General features: G+C 41.2%; 1 protein-coding gene across 3 annotated transcripts in view; it reads right to left on the bottom strand.

Annotated features, from left to right (window-relative positions):
• Nucleotides 1-25,055, bottom strand: part of ago3a (argonaute RISC catalytic component 3a) — a 39,632-nt gene that overhangs the window by 13,337 nt on the left and 1,240 nt on the right. For 2 of the 3 annotated variants that reach the window (XR_266609.4, XM_005455329.4), the window contains exons 2-11: nt 10,445-10,616; nt 9,961-10,081; nt 9,538-9,746; nt 8,193-8,329; nt 4,675-4,809; nt 4,485-4,572; nt 3,766-3,913; nt 3,466-3,585; nt 1,706-1,849; nt 763-896 (exon numbers count right to left, since the gene is read on the bottom strand). Coding sequence is in view for 2 of the 3 variants with exons in the window: in XM_005455329.4 (XP_005455386.1) it covers nt 763-896; nt 1,706-1,849; nt 3,466-3,585; nt 3,766-3,913; nt 4,485-4,572; nt 4,675-4,809; nt 8,193-8,329; nt 9,538-9,746; nt 9,961-10,081; nt 10,445-10,616 (1,408 nt within the window). In the remaining variant the exon portion in view is untranslated. The remainder of the gene's footprint in view (nt 1-762; nt 897-1,705; nt 1,850-3,465; nt 3,586-3,765; nt 3,914-4,484; nt 4,573-4,674; nt 4,810-8,192; nt 8,330-9,537; nt 9,747-9,960; nt 10,082-10,444; nt 10,617-25,055) is intronic. The other variant, XM_005455330.4, reaches the window with a different exon arrangement.

Below are 25,055 nucleotides of genomic sequence, written 5' to 3'. Positions count from 1 at the left end.
CATCCTAAATTTGTGTCTCAAAACTGCATTTTGAAAGCCTGAACAAATCTGAGTACTTGAAACTCCAGCTGGAATGTTTCCACAGGCATTGTAATTTCTCAAGTAGGTGTTAAAATCCTTTTAGATAATTACAGGAATGGGATTTTAGTGTTTAGAGTTAAACACTGCTTCTGTCTAACAGAACGTGTACTGTTCCACTAGTAAAAACAAAGACATCAAAAGGAAACATAAGGCTCCTTCTACAAACAACATGGCCATCCGCGTTCTGCTCAGATGATCTGATTCTTTTAGTTGGGTTTTGTTTGAACCAGAAATTATGAATTGATTGTGCTCTGCAGTTTGGGAAGGCACCCGTGAACAAATGAGCTCATTTCTAACATCAAAGCAGCTCAACGGTACTTTTTGTAATCACCCTCTTAAAATTTTAACAGATTTTCTTTTCACCACCAGGGGGCACTGTTTTGTCAGTTTGTGTGTTAAAATGTTAACTGCTGTTCTTTTAACTTTTGCCATATATAATTTTTTTTTACCCCATTTCTGATTCTGTTGATGGTTTTAGTTAATTTTGGAAAATTTAAACCATTTTTCAAAAAGAAACTTACTTAAAAAAGACATGATTTAGAAATGTTTATGATGACAAATTATAAATATACTGCACAATGATGTGATTGAGCGTCACCACCATATTCACAGTGAGACAAAAGAACCTACAAAGGAGACCACTGGGATGAGAAAAAAATATATATTAGCACAGGATCTCACTTGAGGATTTCTTCTCGACACTGCCTCTGTGTGGCGAAACAGGCAATGGCCCACATCTTGATCTCTACCCCGGTGTGGAACTGCTTTCCCCTCATGTCCCACACGCCATGGCTGGGCGTGGCTACAGTGCGGTTCTGAAACAACACTACAATCTCAGGCGATGTACTCGCGATTATGCAGAAAAACACTCACATTCACACTCCTCATACACACTCAACCATATACAGGTAAACGCAGTTTCTGAAAATCCACACAATCCAAACGCACCCATGACCCACACCAAATTTGTACATAAATTCACATTTTGACAAACACAGACTCCATAAAAACAAGCTTTTTTTTTGTAAAATTTAACTTTTAAAATCTTAACTTGAAATCTTACTGCAAAGCCATTTGGTTGCACTGTGTGCTGCAGACTGTAGCATTTAAGATGTAATTTGCTGTGTGCATAACATTTAGTACAGTGTGTATTTCTGTGTCAAAGGTTTCATTATTACATTACAGTTGGTGCTTTCCTCCAAGATAAACAGAAAGATGTTAATCAACATTGTAGTTCAAGCTCAATAAGCTGCTTCTACACTTTTCAATGGAAAAACTAGCATTAGCAATGTTTTTTGCTCCGTATCCAATGTACTTGAGGAGCGATCCAATCATGAATTGGGTGATCTTTTGGATTGAAAACAATCTTTGTTACAAATGATTAAAAAGTTAAAGTGTCCAAATAACCGCCTCAACATCGTGAATTTAATAAACGTTTCTAAAAATTGAAATAAAAGGATGCACTACTGAGACTGAACCACAAAGACCAAAAACAGTGACATCATGGAGCACACACAGAAGCCAGTGGGTTAATTCCCCCACAGAGAAAGTGGAGTAAAGGCTGCAGAAGGGGAGAGCGTGTCAGACAAACAGAGAGAATGGGCGTGATTTAAAGGAAGGGTACCATAAAGTGCTCTGTGCTCACCCTGCCGCCGTACTGCAGCATGGGGGCGGGTAGCACTCGCCCCGTCACGTGGGCCATCTCGTCACGCACTTTGAACTGGAACTCCTGCACAAAAGGGTCTGCCTCATAGTTGGCACTGCGCACCTGGAAGCAAAGAGTAGTAAAATTAGGCAGGGTCAGGCTAAGGTAACTTTTGACAGCATGACTAAAAGCCACCGCAGTGGGTGAGGGTGTGCTATAGAGGCAAGCATTCTCCCAAAGTTTCTGCTGCTGTTTGCACACTTATGGGGGGGCTTGGGGGCTAAAAGTAACTTTTGAAAAATCTGCAATTAAAATGACATATTTTTCTCCCGCCTTTAAATGATTAACACATCACCACCACTCTGCTTAAAGATGACTGAAAACAAAGGTGATACACGGATCTGTGTGAAGTAACAAAATCTGATTGCCTTTAAGGCTCAGTATCTAAACCTTATAGTCAATTTGTTAATATAAAAACAAGTGTTAAACACACTAGGCTATCCACAACCAACCTCGAAGAGCTGGTTGTGAGTTAGAGCTGTAACAAAGTAATTGTTAAAGTGTTCATATGACGTTGATGCAAAAGAAAAAAAAGACTAAATGAAAATTACTGACATGCCACAAAATGTCAAATGTCAGCACTTCTGTCCAGAACAGGAGCCATGACCACAATAACCAAAAGTATTACAGGATCCATTATGTAGTTCTGACAAACACAGCTTATCTGCTTGTTTTGTCCTCCTGCAACATTCAATCTGTTATTCCAACCACCGTGTTCCTTCAGTTGTGAGAAATGTTGCGTATAATGAAAATGCGGGCGCAGTGACATGTACAATAATTTCCTGTGGGCAAATCTGGCCATTCTGCTCTACAGTCAACAGATAGCAAGACAGGGTTTAATAAGGTAAGGGCAGGTATTACATGTGTGCTGCTGATCTGACGGTGGCCAGAGGGAGTCACTACATAGTCTGTCATCCTCTCTCTAAACAGTATGCTGCAGACATTATAGTAGCTTCACATTAAAGCTATTAAGATTGCAACATTTTGTTGACCCTGCAGTGACCAAATGTGATATAGAACCGTGTAGACCTGCCTCTGTTCACAATATAAAATGAGAATGTAGTCAAGGAGATTATAAGACCCGTAATTTAACACAAAAGGTGAACAGTACAGCAACCAAGTATCAACAAGCCTAACAATGCACCCAGTCACCCCTGACCCCAAAAAGAGGCTCTTACTTTTGACCTCTAATCTAAACTCAACCACTGGGAATGCATTCTTGAAGCACTACAGAGGGATGAAATGCTCTGCTGGTTTATTTTTAACAGCAGTAAAGATAAATACATCAGCAATACATGCAGCAGTATTATTAATAATACACTACTGAATGAGATTTCAAGCTACCGTTGCCTAATAAACCGATACAAAATGTGTTAAATTATATCACTAAAATATATTAATATTATTATTATTTAATAATAATGTACTAAAAACTAAAAGTTCTAAATCTAGGGCCTCCTTCACATTTTTCCAAGGTTGTCCAGTGGGCCAGATTGGAGCATTTGCCGGGCCAATTCTGGCCCCCGGGCCTTATTTTTGACACCCCTGTTCTATACTGAACAGACAATTCTTAAAACACAGCCTATAAACAAATCCCTTTTATTGTCATTTCCTATATTCAAACCGTGTGCATGTAGAAGACAGGAGAGCCGTATTCAGAGGGCATTTCCAGAACTCACCAGCCTGCTGATCTCCTCCTGTCTGTCAGGTGCAGAGCGAGCTGTGGCTTTGATCATAGTGGAGGTCTGATTATCTGTCAGCTTCTTGATGCACCGTTGACCAGCTACAATATTACACACCTGCAAGGAAACAAAAGCAAATAAGAGGCTTTCCTTTTTTTTCTTTTTTCTCCCCCTGGGCAAACCGGAGCTTTTTCTTCAGCTGCTCTGGGAGCTGCCCACCAGACCATCATGCTTGATTTAATAGTTACTGTCAGACTCCCCCATAACTGAGTGGAAATGCAGCTTCTTTTCTCTCACCTCTAGGGGCAGGTAGGTGTGCTTTTGCTCCTGGCCCACCTGTAGACAGGGTAAATGTGGATATTTGAGCTGCAGGTTGTACTTCTCCCTGAAGTACTGGGCTACAGTACGCTCTACAGTCTGGCCATTCTCCAGCTGCAGAGGGAACCTGCAGAGAGGAGAGTTTTTGTCAAGAGCAATGCAAATGTTAATTGATGTGAGCAATGTCAAGTCCCCCATGCATTATTTTGCTGTTAATTTGGTTAATGTGCAAGTGACAGATAGAAGGTCATTCCTCTGCAAATGCAGAGCTATTCAACTGCTAAAAGTCTTAACATATTTTTTATTTGGTTTTAAATACTTATTTGGTTTATTGTCAGTTTCAGGATGAAAGAAATGGTTTAGGGAAGTGAGCAATGACTACCAAGGTTAGATCCACATGTGTTTTTGTCAGGCTTAAACTGACAAATCACTCTTTCTGTGATAATTTCCCTTTTAAAAAAATAATCAAACTGTAGTCATGGCACACAGAGCAGTTCTGTCCTGACACTGCAGCCACACAGCTGCCTCACGAATGGATGACTAACATCGAGCGCATGGTTGTCGGATGAGTCAGCCATTATCTGGTTTGTTTGGTGGTGATTCGGTGAACACATCCTCTGGTTTCCCCTGCCTTCATCTCACTCGCACACTGTTCGCAGTGGCTCCTATTCCCTTGCCCGCCCCAGAGGCTGACTCACGTTTGATGGCTGGCAGGTCGACGGGTCACGTTGCAGACGCGGTACTTCCTCCGCATGGTTCCACAGTGCGTCACCTCCACCTTTAAACCTGGTGAATAATACAAAGTGTTACCATTAAGTATTTGTTTTTGTATGAAGAGCTGTGATTTGTGGCGTCCCAGTTTAATCCGATTTAAACTCAACTCGTCACCTTTGATTTCTTTGGTGAATTTGACCCTGTGCGAGTCTGTGAGAGGGCGAGGCTGCTCGTCGATGTTGTGAATATCCAGCACTTCACACATGAACTGGATCACTGGCTGGGCTTTGTAGAAGGCTGTGGCAGACACTGCAAAGGCAAAAAAACACAACAAGTGTCATTTAGGAACAACAATAAAAAAACTAAACCGAAAAATGAATAATCACGAGGCACTGCAAACAATATCTAACTGAAAGAGAGAGAAAGAGAAAAAGCAAAAATGTAAAAGTTATATGCAGTCAAAAATCATGATTTTTGACTGCTTTGACTGATTTTTGACTTGTTTATTACTGGACAGGAATCGACATCAGAAAAAAAAATAAAAGGCTGTCCAATCAACAGAAAGAACATTTAGCATTACTTTTTTTTTCTTAGCCAATTTCCCTTTCAAGTTCGTCTTCTGGTGCACCCATGGAAAACATCCAGTACAGCCACCATTTTTACAGCGATTTCCAAAGTTTCATGACGTCAAGAAAAGCTCGTCATCTGCGCCGAATTTCCTCTAAGGTGTCAAAATGACACCAGCCTTCAATTTCACTTTCAATTTGATGAAGAGAAAGAAGTCACAGGAAACCAAATTTCGCGAGAGAACAGGTGGTGACACTTATGCCTTTTCAGTGCACGGTTAGCAGGCAGTGGAGGTATGTGCCAATGGGACACTCGCGGCACTTCCCAAAGAAATTATTTTCAAGTGGAGATAAGCTTTTATTTTTATTTTATTCTTAAGTCAGAACCTGGAGTGGCACTCCAATTTCGTTGTACCCTGTACAATGACAATAAAGGCTATTCTATTCTATTCTATTCTAACCTGGCAGTAAAGGACCAAAGTCACCGTATAAAGACCAGCTGAGCTATAACAGCAGAGAAGAAGACTCTGAAAGGAACAAAGTGTATTCCTGATGTTCATTCAAAATGTGCATGGTAACCACACAGCGCTGCAGTTAATGTGGCAGAAATACTAGTTGAAAACAGGAAGCATGATTCATGCAGAAGGGGATGTGGAGGCTACCTTGCATTAGCACCTTGTGTATAAGCACATAAATGTAGCTGTGAGATGAGAGAGGGGGAAACAAAAAAAGAACAGGTATGACAAAACTAAAAGCCAGATCAAAGGAAACCCAAAAATGGACACGGGGAGATGGAGAAGTGCAGCGGTGAGGATGAGAATCTTGAGAAGTAATCTAGTGATGCGTTGTGATGTAAAACACCTTCTCTAAAAACCCACATCTATGACGCTTAGCTGTCCTTCCCACGCATTCTGTTTTCATTTTCTATGCGCAGAAGTGTCTGAGTCACCGAAGTAAAAGAAACCTTTAAAAACATCTCACTGCTCTGCAATTAAAATAATTTCATTTACACTCCCTGGCTACTTCATTAAATACACTTTGCTAGTATCAGGTTGGACCCTCTTTTTGCCTCAGAACTGACTTAATTCTTCACAGCACTGATTCAACAAGGTGCTGGAATCATTCATCAGTGATTCTGGTCCATTTTTACATGATAGCATCAAACAGTTGCTGGCGATTTGTTGGTTCCACATCCATGACGTCAATCTCCTACTGCTCTATTGGATTGAGATCTACGTGAACTCATCGTCATGTTCAAGAGACCAATTTGAGATGATCTGAGATTTGTGAGATGGCATGCTATTCTGCTGGAAGCAGCCATCAGAAGTATACTGTGGTGATGGACATGGTCGGCATCAATATTCCTGTAGTCCAAGAAAATATCCCCAACACGATTACACCACCTGCAACAGCCTGAACCAAGGATTTGTGGCAGGACAGATCGATTCCTTCATGTTGTTTTCAACAATTTCTGACCCTACCTCCATTCAGGGGGTAGGGTCAGAATTCTGCTGCTGTAGCTCATCTACTTTAATATTCTATGTGTTGTGTCTTCACAGATGCTCTTCTGCATACCGAGTAAATATTTGAGTCATTTGATTTGAAGCCGTTTGTAAATGCTCCACTGATGTCAGACTCTAAACACTAAAGAAGGCTGAACCATGCTACATTCAAAGTTACTTAAATAACATTTGTTTCTTACTCTAATGCTCAGTTTGAACTGCAGCAGGTCGTTTTGACCACGACTACATGCCTAAAGTAGCTGCTGACATGTATTTGGCCAATTAGATTTTTAACGTCAATGACCAGTTGAACAGGTGTACCTAATGAAGTAGCTGTTGAGAGTACTTACACGCACATAACGCAGACTGTGGGAGGTAGTGTTTGTTTCCTTCATGCTTGGCTATTTAAGGCAGGCTTATTAGTTTGCTTTACAAATATACAATGCAACATGTGAATGGTTTGCAAACAGTCGGAGTTCTAGTTTGCTGATGAAGAGCAGACAAGACACTTCAGGTGGCCAAGTGTTCTGTACAAGAGGCCAAAGAAGACAAAGGAAGAATCAGAGAGCAGCAGAGAGGCTCCAAAAGAGACGGCGGCTTCAAGCACTTGGAACTAAACAAAAGCTGTCTCAAGGAAACGCTGCACACAGCTACCCTCCTGACCCCAGAAACACCCACTAGTCTCATATATGTAGGCACAACAGCACAAGCACACACATACATGCTGCTCTCTGTCTCCACAGCAACAAACTAGTCAGTTCCCATCCAGCCAAGAACCCACCTTCCTCCATGTTCCTTAGGCGCTCTCTCGCTCACACTCACACACTCTTTCTTATCAGCAGCCCTGCCAGACACAATCTCCAAAAGCCTCCTGCGGTGTGCATATGGCAGGACACATTCTCTGCCATCCTCTCTGCCACATATTTTTCCACAAATAACAACAGACTGAAATTGTAGTGCATTGTCTCATGTTATGTTTCTCTACAGATAGGAAGCTCAAGCTAGAGCCAATTATTGATTTAGATTTTCAACAGTTCTACTCATTTCCAAACAACCTACATTCAGCCAACAGAATTAACTCAACGCTAACAAATCGAATCGGTTTTCCGGTGACTGAACATAAAACAGCAGGAGTTTCAGTTGATTGCGTGACAACACAGGAACAAAAAGCTAATCTTTAAGTTTCTCTTTAGACTACAGAAGGTGTTCATGAAAACATGTGGCCCCCAGTACAGCATGAAGTGAGCCTGCCAGACCCCATCATTGCTACTGAAACAAATAAAGGTTGACATGTATCTATTAAGAAGCATGTCAAACTTTTGTCCAATAAAGTCATTACATTTCTTCAAATAAAAAGTGGAAAGATCATGTGCAAAAACTCTAAAACTGTAACATGGAGACTTGATATTAAAATCCAGTTTTCCCCAGCTGCAAAAGTGAAACGGCAAAATTGATTTTGTGACTGTAAACAACCAAAAATTGAATCACAAAGAAAAGACTGTGGGTGTTGGGCATTTTTCAATATTTAGTAATTTGAGGAATATGGACTTTACTCTTTTGTTTTTGAGTCAAGAATTTAAAAAAAAAAATGATGGCAAGGAAAACACTGGGTTTTTGTTCTTACCATCAATGTTTAGCATCATCTTCCACATGGCTGGGCGCACAGATTGGTGGAAACCAAACCAAACTTCCCTCCCACCTCCCAGAGGATGGTCATAGCCTTCTGGAGCAGAGAAGAAGGATCGGCCCACTGGAGTGTACCTAGATGCAGAAAACGGGGAATTATAAGTTTGAATATTAAAGGGAACCCAATCATACTCATTTCCACCTCCACAATTTCATTTCTGGGCTCTAGTAGAGTAGCTCTATATATGACTAACAGTATATAAATCTGTGACTTGATGCAGTCTAACCCTGTCTGTAAGGAGGTGTTTTAGCACTTCTCCCTTTAAGCCACCTGTTAATCAAGCCAACTTTCTTCTGATTGGCTGATAGTTGCAAACAAAAGATTAGAGCAGTAAGTGACTGAGGCCATTTCACTCACAGCCAATGCTGTGTACCTGAGATAGCAATATTAAGATATCCCCTCTCAATGACATCATCATCAAGAGTCCTAAAGCAGAGCATTTAGAGCAGTCTGAATTTTTGGCTCATATGGATTAGCCTACCGTGATCTCACGGCTATGCCTGAAAAACAAAAAGGTCAAATAGGAGCAAAAGAAATCGGTGTAGAAGATGACAAAAAAAAAAAAAAAAAAAAAAAAAAGATGGATTGAATTAAGAATGTAGGTTAATATGAATTTATGCGGAGTCACATTCAGCTGCTGTTCAATATGGCCTGAAAGTACATCAGCGAGATGAGAGGGTGGTGACATTGCCCAGACCCATTAACCTCCTATTACTTGTCCAAAAAGACTCATTATGTATTGTATATAGGTCTCATTCTTCTTTGCAAATCCTACATTTGCAATGTGTCAAAATGCCAATGTAATACCGGGCTGCCAGAACCTGTGAGCACAGCTAAATGAAAGGTGTCGATATTACCACTTTTTAATAATCCTTTGAAAAAGGTTTTCATTACAGCTCTGGCAATTTTGTGTTCAACTGTGCTTTTGCTGAGCCTTAGGGAAGCGATACTGAATGAAAGGTGGTAAGGTGCTTGTGAGCGACCGTGTAAGCCGTGTTTGATTTCCGCTGGGATCGGAGTGCTGATATTAGTGCTACTAGGACAAATTAAATACATTGTATTTGCTATGAGTATCTCAGGGATTGGGTTTTACAATGTCTTATGTGTTTGGTGACTGAAGATGAAGCTAAAGACAGTACAGAAAAAAATAAAAGTAAATTAAGGACAAGAAAGTTCCTAATTTAAGTTAATTCCATAACTTTATCTGCCAGTTATCTTACATGGTATTATAAGGAAATCATTCAAGAAAAAAAAAAAAACATGAGAGCAATAAGCAGCTCACTTCATGGAGGGCAAGTTTCGCAGTACTACGTCCACTGCGTGTACAGGGTTGGTGCTGATAGGCTTGTCCAGCTCAAGGGGTTCAGGCATGCTGCGGCCAGTCAGCACCTCATGGAGCATGTGCCAGCTGACGAGAGACACGAACTTAATGGAAACTTTGAAGGGCCGATCTTTCCCTCCCTCTCCTGGGAGAGTGACATCCAGGTCCACCTGTGGGCCAAAACAAAAGGGGTGCAGACAGATTGATGCTCTGAACATCGTCTACGTTCTTTAACAACTGCAGGGACGCATCGTTTCTCACTTAAGGTGATAATGAGCAGCTGAGATTGTGTGCCTGAGTGCAAGTATGCGGTTTACATTCAGTTTGCACTGAAGAAAAAGGAGTGTGCGTTTCCTTTGTGTCTGTGTCTTTTCTGCAGCTCACCCCCGTGGGTGCCACAGGCAGTGGGTTGGCTGTGTACAAACTCTTCTTTCCATCGTAGACTGGCCTGCGATCCCCAAAGATTGTCACCTTGAAGTGCTGCACCATAGAGTCAACCACCTCCCTGCACAAGATGAACACAAAGGATTTTCAGTTGTTCTGTCTCTTGTAAAATTATCAAAGTGCATGCCGACAGAAGTAACAGGCAGAACTTTACACTGTGTGCTGTGAGCTCTGGACAGAAGTGGCAGTTGGCAGCTATAAGCCAGGCTAAAAGAGCTAGCATTAGGTTTTGCTTTTATCCAGTGCCCGTCCTGTACAACACAAACAATATCTTACAAGTACAACAACTACAGGTACACTTTGGCAAGTGCTTGTTCACTTCAGGCTGCTCAATATTTCATGATGGATTAAAACGAGAAATGTAGCTGAAGTAAATATTGCATGTGAGAGGTTTTCCAGAAAGAAGCCAGTGGATCAATCTTACCTGTTGACTCGCCGTGGGCACTTGTCAGGCTTGATGTCCACCTCGTAGAGGTAGACATCCATCTTGGGGATCTCCACCTGGAAGCAGTTGGCCAGCAGCTTGATTGGCTTCCCCATGGTGCCATAGCCAGGCCGCCGAGGCATGGAGAACAGGGACTGGGCCCCAACGGCTCCTGAGGGGGGGATTAAATTAAAAGATGACGTGAGGTTGATAAATATCCTGGAACCTTTAGCATTTTCTGACTTTTAGTTTATCTTCAGTAAAGTCTAAAAGGTGATTAGATTTACCAACATACTCCTTAGAAGATATTACATTATTCGCTTGGAGTTTAATTTTTGACACAAGCAATTATTTATTCATTAAAAAAAGAAAAAAAGATTCACGATGAATTAAAAGGTACTTTTTTCTGTCTTTTAATAAAGGTAGTTTATGGGGAAACAAACATGCAACACTCAGTGAAACCACATCTAACACTTAGAACTTAATCCTGCATACAGAGGAAAGCCTAGAGATGATGCAGATACGCAGGGAAACAAATCTAGTAAAGAAATGAATAGTAATGACTGTGTACTGAATACTGTCATGACTTAAAAAAGAAAAAACCCACAGAAATGTAAGTTCTTTGACATGTGCTTCATGACACATCGACTCACAATGAAACATGTGTTCGCCTCATTTTAACTATATACAGAATCTGAACGAGGAGGTGCGTGAGTCACCAGATTAAATACTCTTAATGATGACCAACCCATTCAATGATGCAAGACAACAGCTTCGATCATAAGAAATCTCCCATCCAAATAACAGCATAAAGCATCAACAGAAACACCGCGAAGAAAAAGAAAATAAACTCAATATTGTGACTTCACACCGGATTTCCACAGAAATGTTTGCTTATTCACATCCCTCTGACATGACTGTCGTCACATTTCAGATGACTTTTAACGGGATCTGCCAACTCAAGGAGGAGCAGGAAAAACAATGATTAAACTTTCTCCTGGAACTGTACTACAACAGCACCGTGCAGTATTAATGAAGGCTAGTTGTGTAGCACTAACAGAATGAAAAACACGCGTTGGGCAGTTAACCTGTGTGCGACACAGTTCACACATTTGGTCTTAAGAGAACATGCGCGCACCAAGACCATGAGATGTCTTTGACATGAGTCACTTTGATCCAGAAACAGAGTGTTCTGTTCAACTTAATGCACCACACTCATGTCAGGGCTATTTCTGGCTCTGCTGAGGCTTGCCTTCACACGGCCCAAACGATTATGCTGATGTGCCAATACACTGTTTGGATTCAACTTATAATGCCACAGTTCATTAGGTTATTGTTATACAAGAGACACTTTTACACAAAAACCCCAGAGAGACTCATCTGTTGACTGTCCGGTGCCGCTTTATGCATGCCTCTTCACAACCACTTTTTTTCCAGTTTTCAATGCCTGGGGCTCTGCCCCCATGTGTCACTGAAACATGAGTCATATTACGTGTGTGATTCATTGCACATTTCTGACATCTGTGGGTGATACTGGGGTTGAGGGCCCAGCTGAAGGGAAGTTCATAAAAACCTCTCCACAACAGAAACAGAAACCTTCTGTGACGAATCAGCAGACAACGTGAGCTTGTTTATTTACAGTCGGGCTTTGGAAGCTGGTGCTCTCTGCCCTGCTCGATTTTTCAGTTACTCCCCTGGTGGGCTCTGGGGTGAAGGCTAAAAGGGTTGATGGAGGGTAAAGGCCACTTGTTTGAAATAGCTGCTGGGATAAAATGCTGAAAAAGAGAAGTCTGGAATTCCTGTCGTGGCCGTCTCTCCCACACAAAACTATGTGCACACGTACTTTGTAATGGTAATTCCCTCGGGCCCCTTAGTGAAACTTGTGAGGTAAGCCTGATTTGACACACAGAGGCGAAACAGAAAAGAGGAGGAAGACATCCTGGTTAGTCTGAACGAAAGCGAGAAAAGGTGTGTGCTAATTCCACAAATTCCAGTCCTTGAAACAAACTTCCAGAAGCTCTTCATTAATAAGAACACTTCTTTTTTGTTACGGCCCCAGTGAGGTTGGGAAGTATTAGAGGGGTGGCAGGGAGTGGCAGGATTATAGTAGGCAGAGTTGGCTTTTTCCAGCTTTCATCTACCTCTGACTTCCATTCAGCGTGAGTCACAGAGCCACCACAGGCACAGAAACACATATTTCAGCATCCTGTTCCTGGATTATGCAGTGAGTGAGTTACAGTAGCAATGATGGGGTCTTGCAGTGAAAAAAAGAAAAGAAAAAAGCAAACGAAGAAACAAAAACAAAAAAAAGGCATACCACAGAGCAACAAGCTGTGGCATTGCACACACAGACACACACCCCCACCACTTACTTTTCTTTCGGTATGAAAACCACACACGGATGTACAGTAATTTGTAGCTGTGGTTTTGCACCAGCACGCTGAAAGACGGGCTTTATATTTCCCACGTTACACATTTAGTTACTATTTCTGGCATTTCGCACAAATGTCACGTATTCCTGAAACAACCGTTTAGTTCTCTGAAGCTAAACCTCCAGATGAGCGCCCCATCAAACAAACTAACCTGCCTCCTGCAGTCATGCCGTCGTGGCATCGAAACAAGTTGTGCCGCTGTAATCAAAACACCGGTCCCATCACTGTGGTATTTGGCTAGACGGCCTCTGCATTCTTTAGCTTCCTGTGAATCGCGATTATGGGCGAGTCTGTCACTTTTGGAAATGTTTTGAGATCTTGTAATGTTGCATGCAAAGTGAAAATACTTCAAGCTCCACCTCAGTTTTTGGTAAGGAAATAGCCACAGAAATATCAACAATTCAAAAGACTTAAGTTTCCTCAGATGAATTAAGCCCCAAACTTCTTGTGCACAAAAAAAAGAAACCAAAAGATTTTTTCCTTTTATATAATCTACTTTGATTTCCTTTTATTTTTGCATGATCTACTTTGATTTCTGCAGATAAATAAAACCTGCCAAAGGATTCATTTGCAGTGATTACTGCTTGCTGTGAACATAGATGGGACCTCACAACATTACGCGCATGGCAGGCACCATGCTGTGATGCTGAAAATTTACCAAGCATGGCACACAGATGTGTTTTTACAGCATTTTCCAAATAGCCACCCTGACCCCGATCATTCAGCAACAGGCCAAATATCTCTCCCTGCATCTTTCTCTTCTGAAAGCTGCATCTCAGTTCCCTCCACAGACAGACATAACAAACGTAGCTATCAACAAAAGCAGGAACGAGAAGGCCTGAGAGGGAAGTTTAACTGGGGACGGAGGTAGAGTGACCGTGAGAGCAGTACAAATCTCACGCTTTGTTATAAAAAAACACTACCAATATAAAAGATTTAGAGGCAACTCTAAGCAAGAAGTTCATGACAACTAAGTACTGATATTTTTATACGATGACTCAGACCTTGACAGTCAAACCTTGGGGACACTTGGGGCTTGCTAGGTTTGTGAGAAGCTGTACAACCCACAACACGCAAGCATGCTGACACTAATTTACGGGAATATCTATGGAGGAAAAACATGAAATGATAATCAAAACATGCAGAGGGCATTAAGGTCTTTGACTGCTAGCGGAGCGCCTGTTACAGTTTGCCTTTACAAACAGTGAAAACTGAACCACAGACGTGTACATCAAAACGATTACCAAGTCTTTGTAGACTCAGCATCTGTAAGCGTTCGAGGAAACCTCGGCAAGTTGAAAAATACCACGCTGCATGTGTATTTGTGCACTGTGCACTTTTAGGTAATTACAGGAAGGACGTCTTAAACAGAAGAGAGTAGATCTTATCTATAAGTATGTTTTCCCCCAGGCTGTAATGTGCAAAGTAAAAGATGGCAAAAAGTCAGAAAAAAAAAAATCTTTGTTCATTCATGTATTTAATTTTTTTGGTTAAAAAAAAAAAAAGAAAAAAAAAAGAGAGAGTTTTTAAGCCCTGGGATCAATTGTTTGTTTTAATTTTAGGGCAGTAATTTAAGACAATGCGTGTGCTAAAAAATGGATTTATTTTTATTTTTTCTCTCTCATAGCTTCGTCTGGGTAACAAACCTGGATTCAAATCAACTGGCCAGCTGGAGCCTTTGTGTGCAGAGTTTCTCCCTGCTTCTGCGAGGGTTCTCTGTGGGTACTATGGCTTCCTCCCACAGTCATGCATGTCAGGTTATTCTTAGCATCACTAAATTGGCCCTAGGTGTGAATGTGAGTGTGACAGATTGGTGACCTGTCCAGGTTATAATCTACCTCTTGCCCTATGACAGGCATAGGCTCCAGCCCAACTGCAACCCTGAATTAGACAAACAGAAGAAAATGGATGGACTGCCGTTTAAGAGGTTTTAAAATGTTGCCAAATCTTACAAAGCTCCATAATTCAATTTTATTTATGTAGCGGCAAATCGCAATAGTCGCCTCAAGGCACTTGTATCGTAAGGTAAAGACGTTACAATAATAAAGCGAAAACTCCAAGAATCAGATGACCTCCTATGAGCAAGCACTTGGCGACAGTGGGAAGAAAAAAAAACTCCCTTTTAGCAGGAAGAAACCTCTGGCTGAACCAGGCTCACGGAGTAGCAGCCATTCGCTGCGACCTGTTTGGGACGAGGGGCCAGAGACAGGGCTGAGATGTTATGCATCTCCATATTTTAGAGAAATACTGGTGGCCACCAGTGCTACCCCTCAGCCTCCTAATAGATATACCCATGGTATCAATTTGAAACTGCCACATCACCTTGTTCAAGTTATCACATTCACAAGTTTTTTTTTAGAAAACGTGACCTCTCACCGCGACCCTGAGGTTAAGTTCACTGAGATTCTAACTCATCCAAGATTTTTAGTAGACATAACTATGGTATCAATTTGAAACTCCTACGTCGCTTTGTTCTCGAGTTATCGTATTCACAAACTTCGGCATCCACGTCACTTGCCCACCCACACGCCCGGCACAGTGACAACAATACCCCATCAGCCTGCAACGGCTGGGAGGGTAAAAAGTAATACAAGGCTTTTCAAAGTGAAAACCAAACACCTAACAAATGACAGTCAGTCCCACATCGAAATAGCATTTTCTGTTAGCAACAGGCTCAATGACGAATGAATGACCATTTCCATTTTTTCTGTGCTTGAAAACTTCAGAACCTGAATTAATCTACCGTAGTTTCACTGATAGCAGATTTCTTTAATGACATAAATGAGTTTTTAAACATTGTTTTGAAAGACTAACATTAACAAATGTGTCATCCACAAATGTTTAAATATAATAAGTTCCAAAGACAGCTGTGAATCTTGACAGTTTATGCTTTCAGAGAACAGGTTGTAGTTTGCTTTATTTTTTTGCTCACCAGACGTTCTGCAACACAATTCATCTCTTGCATATCAAGCACGCGGCATTCATACATCTTTATCGTTTATCATTATCATGTTTTTAAATAGTTTTAATAGTTCCTCATTCATATATCTTTAACATCTTCACTTTAGTACTATGAGGCACTTGTAATGTGTAGTCATGTTGGTCACAGTGACAATTTCCATGTTTGTGTTACATGAGAGTGAAGAAAACAGGACGAAACCGATTCTGCCAACATTATGCGGGGTTCATGTGTGAAAATGGCTTATGTGAAACGTTGCTACAACTTAAGCTAATCTTGCGCTTCCAATTAACACAGATCGACTAATCGAGATTAAACCTGTTTTTTTGGTCCCATTTCCTCTGAATTTGGACCTATTTAAGAGCTTATTAAAGATTACAGTCAGCATTTCTCTGAATGTGTTTAATTTGTTCCCAACTCAGCTCACGCAAAAGCACTTCAGCCTCCTTTTACATCGTCACATCATAATGAACTAAATAAAAATCCACACGCAGTCATTGATATTAAATTAGATGCCTCAGTGGGTTCTTTGTATCACTAGAAAACCTTTGGCAAAGACAAGTGAAGATATTTAGTTTTATTAATTGTAAACAAAGCTACTGAGCCATCAGTGCCACACTGCTCTGCAGTGGTGCACATGGAATAAGACACAAGTAAACATTATATCACAAACCAATAATGGAGATGCCTTTCTTAGAGTATGAATATTTTCAAGAAACATCTCAGCAATGTGAACTCATTTCACTCCGCTGCTTTGCAACACAACACAGTCACACTGTACACAGTGGGCTCAGAGCCAGAATAACTAGCTGGTGAGAAGCTCGGCTGACATCCAGTCCTTGCTAACTCCCTCAGCCACATCCCCCAGTACACAAACGTCCACGCTACTAACGAGTGCACATGTCCACACAAGCCCACACACCAACACACACACACACACACAATACAGCTGTTGTGTTTCTAATCCGGAGAGGCCAGAGCTGTGGGAACAGGGAGAGTGCTCAGTGGCCAGGCACAATGGCGTCAGTCCCAACACCCAGATCCTAGAAACACACATACACACACACACGCTCTCAGACATACGCAGAAAGACTGACAGTAAGCAAGGATTGATGCACATCATACACAGCCAGACTCCTCCCTTCTTTTTCCACCCTCATCAATCTCAAGAGTGTTGCATTTGGCACCCAAGGGAGTCGCTGCCACTCTCTACCACGGATAGACACCGACAAGATGCCACATACTGACAGGCTGACGAGTCCCTGATCAGACACGACAACATTCAAAAATGCTGAAATTCCCACTTGGGATACAACTGAAGCAGAAGGTGAGCTAAAGAGTGGATGTTAAAGTAATTTATTAATTAAAGTAATTAATACAAGAATGCAATGGATTTCAATCATTAGTACCAACTTAAAAGAAAATTTACTGTGGAAATTACTATAGTGGAAATTACTGAATGGGTTAGGAATATTTATGAAAGCCATTGCCAACAAATACAGTTTATCACTCGCAGATCCATCCATCTTCTTCCGCTTATCCAATTCAGGGTCATTGGAGAGCTGGAGCCTATTCAAGCTGTCACAGGTGAAAGGCAAGGTACACCCTCGCATTCACAAATGCAGATTCAAATTCAAACTTGCAAAAAACAAACCATACACAAATATACTCCAGATACATCGCTTCCTCTGCAAGCAGTCAGTAATAAAATCTGAGGGGTTTTTTCTGAAAATCACGGACGTAAAATCTTCCAGGTAAAAGAGGAACGAGACCATCCAGTTCATTATCAGTGCACAGTTTACGAGCCTGACTGTGTGGAGGAATAAAATGAAGGGACTGGTATTTATCCAAAGCTTTTCTAATCTTACCACTCAAAGCAGGTTACACTACAAGCCACATTTTGCCTTTTCACAGAGATTCATACTGCACTTAAGTGCTCAATCCACCTTGCATTCAAGCTGACAACCAATTTAGAATAAGCTACCATGCATGTTTTGGAAGTCGGAGTAAAAGGCTAAATAGACCAGCACTTATATAGCACTTTTCTACTCCAAGCATTCAAGCCATTACATGTTATGTTCAGGTTATGTTCATCAATTTACGCATACATACTGTGCTCTTAAAAAATTTAAAAAATATAAAAATAAAAAATGTAACCATCAAGAACGTGCTCACACTTCAGTGAATGCACTGGGCATTACGTATCTTGCCCAAGGACACTTTGAATTGCAAAGCAGAAGGGCAAGTAAGCCAGGGATTGAACCACCAACCGCCTGATCAGTGAATGACCTGCTCTACCAGATCTCCAGGCATTTCTTTGTGGAGCCTGAATTTTCTCCCTGTGCCTGCAAGCTCAACAAAGAAAGACAAGGAGATCAGGAGGTTCACGTGGGTAACTGTGAATTCACTATTAATGCTGAACAATGTACACCAACCAACCGCGTTTCAGCCACTTCCCTAACATAGAAACAGTTCCTCTTGCATCTTCAAAACAGCTTTGACCTCAAGAGATATTCTGTGGTGTATGGGACATTGTTGGTGGATGTGGCTCAAGTTTGTTCAAGCTAAACTCGGGGAAACTCAATCAAATTGGGATCTCGAGAATTTGAAGGGAGAGCGGGTGCCATTGCCTTGTTGGTAAGAGCGTGTAACAGTGTTTAGTTGGGTGTTATGCGCCAAAGTAACGTCCACGTGAATGCCAAGACTGAAGTTTTTCCCCTCCAGAATATCAAGATGTACAGGCTTTAGGGTAACATATGCTGCCATCTACGCGACTCATTTTTTCCAAGAAAAATCAGCAAGAAAATACCAAACCACATAATTTGCATACTAAGTATGTACAGAGAAAGAGTTTCCGTGCCAAACTGGCCTGGCTGGTGTTCAGAAAGGTCAAAGACTGATAACATTCACCAAATTATGAAACTGAAAGAGAGGGGAAAAAAACCTGAAAAAAAAAATGAATACATAAACACGAAGGCCCAAAATTATTAAGCAACAATTAAAAATTTACCTTCAAAACTGTAACAACTGGTTTTGTACCAAGAAGAGGTCAGGGTAAAGTACTCCCGGCCCCAACTTGTTATAAAACATCTTCTTGTCATCAGTTTTATAGCTTTTAAATTTATGTTCATTAAGTTCCATATTGCATTTAGTTATCTTTGCACCATTTGTGATTAAATACTGGACAAAACTTTGAGAAAGATGCAGGTGAGGGGATTTTTAGGGGGGGTTAGGAATCATTTATTATGAGAAATCTCTTCTGACTCACTGGCATTGGGCCGTCTTACTGACTCAGGTTACGCATATTTTATACATACATTTATTCATATGTAGACAGATGTGTGTACTTACACACAAAAAGTACAAGCTGTGTTAAAATGACCGGGAGAATTTATTCGGGCAGGTTAAATGGGGCTTTCCGTTTTACTAGTCCAGGCTGAGTGGAGGAGTGGATGGAGCCCAAGAGTTGTTGACTTTTCATGTGTTCCTGGGCAGTATGACTGCTCTATCACTCTGAGGGTTTACAAGCAATCTAATAGCTTAACTAGAACCAAAACAGAGCAACGCTTCATGTTGTGTTAAAGTGTTAATAAGAACCGGCTTACATTAAAAGGATCAGTTTGTTCTAAAACTGGACTTTAGCTGTAATTATATTAACTATTATTTATTAAAGGTTTTGAATTATTTACACAGTTAACACCTTTATGCAACCGAGGCAAATGAAATAAGCATCAACATATCGTTTAGCCTCTGGCCATGTACGCTTTTCATTTAATCTAATTTCCCACATTTATACAAAGAGAGTTCAAAATGCCTGTTTAAATTCTTCAGCTTAAAGTTTTTATATCTACTAAATACATGTCTGAGGCCAAAGGCCAACAATCAGAAAGGACTGACTTCTGATCGTACTGAAAAATTGATGTAGTCTTCTGTAGTCCTCTAACATATCAGCAGAAGGTAGAAATGAAGGGAATCACTGGCCTCTTAAATGACTCCCTCTGGTTTTGCTGAATTATTCTGTCATTACATCACCTGAGAAGCATTTAAATCAACCTCCATTTTTCCAAACAAATGCACCTCTACCTTATGCGACTGCCTATTGACAGCTCTCTTGTCAATGCCGAATGGAATAATAATGAAGATAGCCTGCTGGAACTGATTAACCAAGATATTTCTGTTTTTTTCTCCAGTGAGCTCAAAAACAAAACACACACACACACACACATTTCCCTATCTCAGTCACCACCCGCCCCCTTCTTCCTCTCCATATCATCCCCCCCAAAAAATGAGCCCCTTACAGCTTCCCCCCAAAAACAGATCTCAGAAAGGGGGAAAAAGGGGGAAGGTGGAGGTGGAAAAGAGGGCAAGGTGACACATCACAGACCTCTAGCTTTTCACAAAATGCACACCCACCAGCTGCAAGCCCAAAACATGTGTCATCCTGAGTTGCCTCCCAGTGTACTACTGCAACACATGACTAACACTTTTTCAATGAAAATAAGAGGACCACAGGATTTAAGGGATGATGTTAAAATGGTTCTGATAGATTATTTATCAGATTTTATTTTGGGATACGCAACAATAGAAGTCAAGAGTACAGCAACCTTTATTCTCCTCAGTTGAGGAATGAACAGTTTAAAAACACCCAAGACAGTAAAAAAACAGACATAGCTTCTGGGTCACAAAAAGGAAGCAGAAGTGCGTTAAACCCATGTTTTATCTGAATGTCACCAGATGGAAATAGCTATGGCCACAAAAAGACCTTCTGTCCTGTAGTATATGGGAAAACAGTCATTTGCATTGATCTCTAAACATTTTCCTCCTGAGTTTATGGTCTCAGTCAAATTAAGCCCATTTTATTAATCCTTTAACAGTCAGATCTAACCCTCCTCATCGCATCTATTTTTTTGCAACCAAGACAGCAGCGGTGGCGACGCTCAACCCTGTTAAAATATTCCAACAACAGCCAACACTTACCATTTCCATATTACATTAAGAGGTTATATTCTGCTAAAAGTAAAGAAAGATGTTTATAGGAAGCTTTTGTCAGTAAAACAACAACAGAAAAAAAACTCCCTCCAAAACAACTAGAAAAGCAATGCTAAATTGCATTCTCCATAGAAACCAGCAACAATATGCCAATGGTTAACATTATGGGTGGCTGGGGTTTTAGATGGGGACTGCCTATTGTCAGCAGGCTGCTTGAATGAACTGAGCATTATGAGGAGAGACTGCAAATCAAGTACTAAGCCCTCCCTCAAAGCCGACCCCACTGTCTGCTGAAAATCCACAGAGAATCAACGTACAAGGGGAATGACAGGGAAGGCAGAGTTTCCCACTGGGGCACAGAGAAGGATACAGAAGCAGTAACCCGGGAGGGAATGGGGGTGGTAACTGTGTGAACTTAAAGAAAAAAGAAAAGAAAAAGAGCGGGAAACGAAGGCACAAGTGTGAGAAAAACAAGTGGGGAACGAAACGAAGAGAACAAAAGCAAGACGGTGGCGCGACAAACAAACACTAATTTCCCAGAGTCGTTCTTCATTAAACTAGTTCATGTCCTATTAATGTGTTAATGGACAGTAAAACCCACTTCCAAGGCTGCTTTTCATGTGAAGCTGACTCATCTCCAGCCAGCTCAAATCCCACCTGGTTACTCGGTGTAGTGTGACAGCTGGAAGGTGGGGGAGCCCCCCCTGCTGTACTGTACGTGCTGTCTCATTGTCTTCCAGTAAATCTTTCAATATGCCCAGTATGTTTATGTGTACAGTTGTTTCCACTAAAGCTGTTCGAGGAATCAATCTTTAATTTCAAACACTACTTTTGCAGTTATTAAAGTAAGAAAACCGAGTTAAAACCATTACCATGCTCTATTTTGCAGGGCAGTAACTCTCTTGATTTGCTATTCAGCACATCTTTCCCCCCCTGTAGTTTTGACCTTTTCACAAAGTCTAACTGCTATTTTTGTGGCAAGATTGCTTCAATTCTAAGATCTATTTCTTTAGTTTTTCACTTGACTTAAAGGCAATTCATTTATTGAACACAAGTTTCTTCTGGAGATAATTTTTCCCCCATAAGCGAGCAGCCCTATGAGCAACAAGTCTTTAGGATTTTCAGAATGACAGACTTAATCATTTTGCTCTCCTCGAGCTGTAACACCTTCATATGAGGGGTTTTCCTGAATGGGCGTCGTTAATGCACTCCGCTGAGCCTGATCAGCCCCTACACAATAAAGGCCATTACTTTTATAATAATACAAAGGTTAGAAAGATTCTGAGTTTTCTGCATTTCCTCATATAAAATGTTTTACAATCAGTAGCAGGTTATATTTATTTGCAAACAAATGTTTTAATCTCACAGAGAAACTAACGTAGGCTTTGGAGATCTATTTGAGAGCATCAACATTTCCAAGTTTATAGCCAGAGAGATGCTTTGTAAATTTCTGATGCAGCTGGCACCGAATTCCACAAATGATGAGTTTACTGTGCAAATTCTGGCATGTAGCTCAGGAGGTAGAGAAGTCATCCACTAATTGGAAGGTTGGTGGTTCAATCCCTGGCTGCTCCAGTCTGCATGCCTAAGTATCCTTGGACAAGATACTGACCTGATCCCGAGTGTGAATGGGTGAATGAGGTATGTTGTTTTGAGTGCTCCAGTAGAAAAAAAGAAAAAAGGGCTATATAACAATCAATTTACTTTATAAGATTAATTAATATTTCTTTCTCTAGAGAGGGGTCAGAATAAATCTGGGGAACCATCAAGTTGGATCACACTGCCTAATGCAGGTAAACAGAGCAAACAGCTGGACAGCCTGACTGTGATACTTCTTTTTCTCAGCTGTTCACTTTAGGGGTCACCAGAGCGGATCATCTGCCTACATCTCCCCCTCATCCTATTTCACTACATGAACTGTCGCTGTGGTCTTCCTCTTTTCATCTTGACTTTTACCTCAGTCTTCCACACCCTTTTCCCTTCTTTCAGCATCTATCCCTCCTGACTAGGATACTACTACACACTACATAATGTTGTTAAAAATCAGCAACACAGTGGAAATTACCGAGATCAGGTTAATGCTACCTTCATATAAGTTGATTTAGCATTACGCATGAGAAGAAAGATGACGGCTGAAAGTGACAGGTGTCATATTTGAGGGGTTTTGGGTTTTTTTTTTTAAAAAATATATTAATCCTATTTGAAGCGGATTGAGCTGCTATTTTCAATTTGTTGCTGGCAAAATTTGGGTGCAAAGCAATGTGTTTGATGTGATTATTTCCTCCTGTGCCAACAGTTACGTGAGAGATTAATGACTGGAGAACAAACAAGAGGGTGCACAACAAATCACAGCACTAAAGCAACGTATTTCCCAAAATACCCACCGCTTATTTAAAGGCTCTCTTGTATAGCGCCACACAAGAAAAACCTCCATCATACTGATGCATTTTAGTACAAATAATCTGTGAAACATCAGAGCTAGGTATCAACAGCTCCACATGGGTATCATAGTACGGGAAGATGTTGGTGTTGCGGTTTGGTGTCTCGGTTTCAGATGGGTCACACCCCGAGTGCTACTGAAACCTTCAAATCACTGCGTTCTACGTGTCAAAAGAATGCAGATTACTTTAAATACGAGTCCTATATAACTGCGCCCGTGATTTGAACATTATCACTAGTTCTGGCTTAAAAACTCAGCCATAATGTAATATTACTTCAATATCAAGTGAGAAAGTGTTTGGGGACACGCTGTGCGGTTAACGCATCAAAATGGATTTGATTTATTTAAAACTCAAAAGCCTTCTACTCATTACACCCTTGGTGCTAAGCTCTCCAGAGCCATGATTTCCATACCACATGAGCTGCTGCTCAGACCAGTTCTGGAGAGAAGAGTCGCTGTCAGTTTCTAATTCAGCAGGCAATCCATTTGCATTTTCGCACCACTCTCCAAGCCACTGACTGACTGACTGACGGAAGGCCCTCTTTCAATTATTCACCCAGACATAGGGCTGACTGCAGCCGTCAGTGATATGGGATTGTGAACCAGTATGAAGACCAATAAAATTAATACCCTGTAGCTCCAAACCTACACATTAAAACTACCTCTGTTTGTTTGTTTGTATTAATGCATTAATGCCTTCCAAAGTGAAAGCATGAAGCACACTCTTTAATACACTTAATGTGAGGCTGGCTAGCAGTATGCTCTGCATGAAATTGCACTTGCTGTGTTCTCAGAGGGCTCTGAGCAGACACCAGTACACTCATGGCAAGAGTCCAGGTCTGCTGATTGAGCAGCTTGATTGATATGGTTGTAGCACAGAGTGATATGGCGGGACTCATGCTCCAAAAGCTCCTCAAAAGAGGTAAACACTGAATTATACCAATATTCAAAGAATTTCCTGAAACCCAATTACCAAATCGGCTAACTTTTTTTCTTTTTTCGGGGGGCGGGAGGCAGATTAAACATCCTGTATAACTGGGAGATAACAAGCTAGTCATTTGGCCTGTGAGAACACGCCGTTTATTCTAGTTCAAAGGGCACACTGTGCATACACGTTTTACTCTACTGTAGGTGCTTGGTTACTGGGAAAACACCTCGTGGTCCCTTCTACTCGCAATGCTGGGAAGTGTCCCACCTGAGAGGAGCTGAGATGATAATGAGACATTAGGCAGCAGAGAGGGATCTCCTCTGAAGAAGAGGAGGAGGAGGAGGAGGAGGAGGTGGGCAGTGAACCAACTGCTGTATCATGTGTCAGTGGCTGATCAAGAGTACCTAGCATTCAGTTTATGGTCACATAAGTGGAAAGCTTCCGTTACAGATGAGACAAAGGCCAGGTGGTTCAGACAGTTTAACTGCCACTAAGACCAAGAGAAAGAGCCTGGATGCAGCCAGGTGATGGCATGCATCTCCAGTGACATTCAAAAGTGTGCAATGTTACATAAGGTCACAGATAAAAATGTGTTACAAGACAGTTTTTTAGTCTTTAAGGCCAATTTAAACCAATTTTCTCTGGTTTAATTCCCACAACTAAAGTTTGACAACTCCCTCATTAGGAAAGGTTAAAAATGTTTCAGTATACACAAATCTGGGGCATGACAAAGCACATCTTAGATCGTAGATGCAGGAAGAGGATGCGGCTCCTAAAATATACCGAGGTCAGTTTGGGGTCAGTTGTTGACCAAGACCTGAGGGGGGGCTTGGAAGGCCAGAGTTCACCCTCTGCCACAAGCC

This window comes from Oreochromis niloticus, linkage group LG11 (assembly GCF_001858045.2).
Source record: "Oreochromis niloticus isolate F11D_XX linkage group LG11, O_niloticus_UMD_NMBU, whole genome shotgun sequence".
NCBI lineage: Eukaryota > Metazoa > Chordata > Actinopteri > Cichliformes > Cichlidae > Oreochromis > Oreochromis niloticus.
This window is presented reverse-complemented; position numbering and strand designations above follow the sequence as displayed.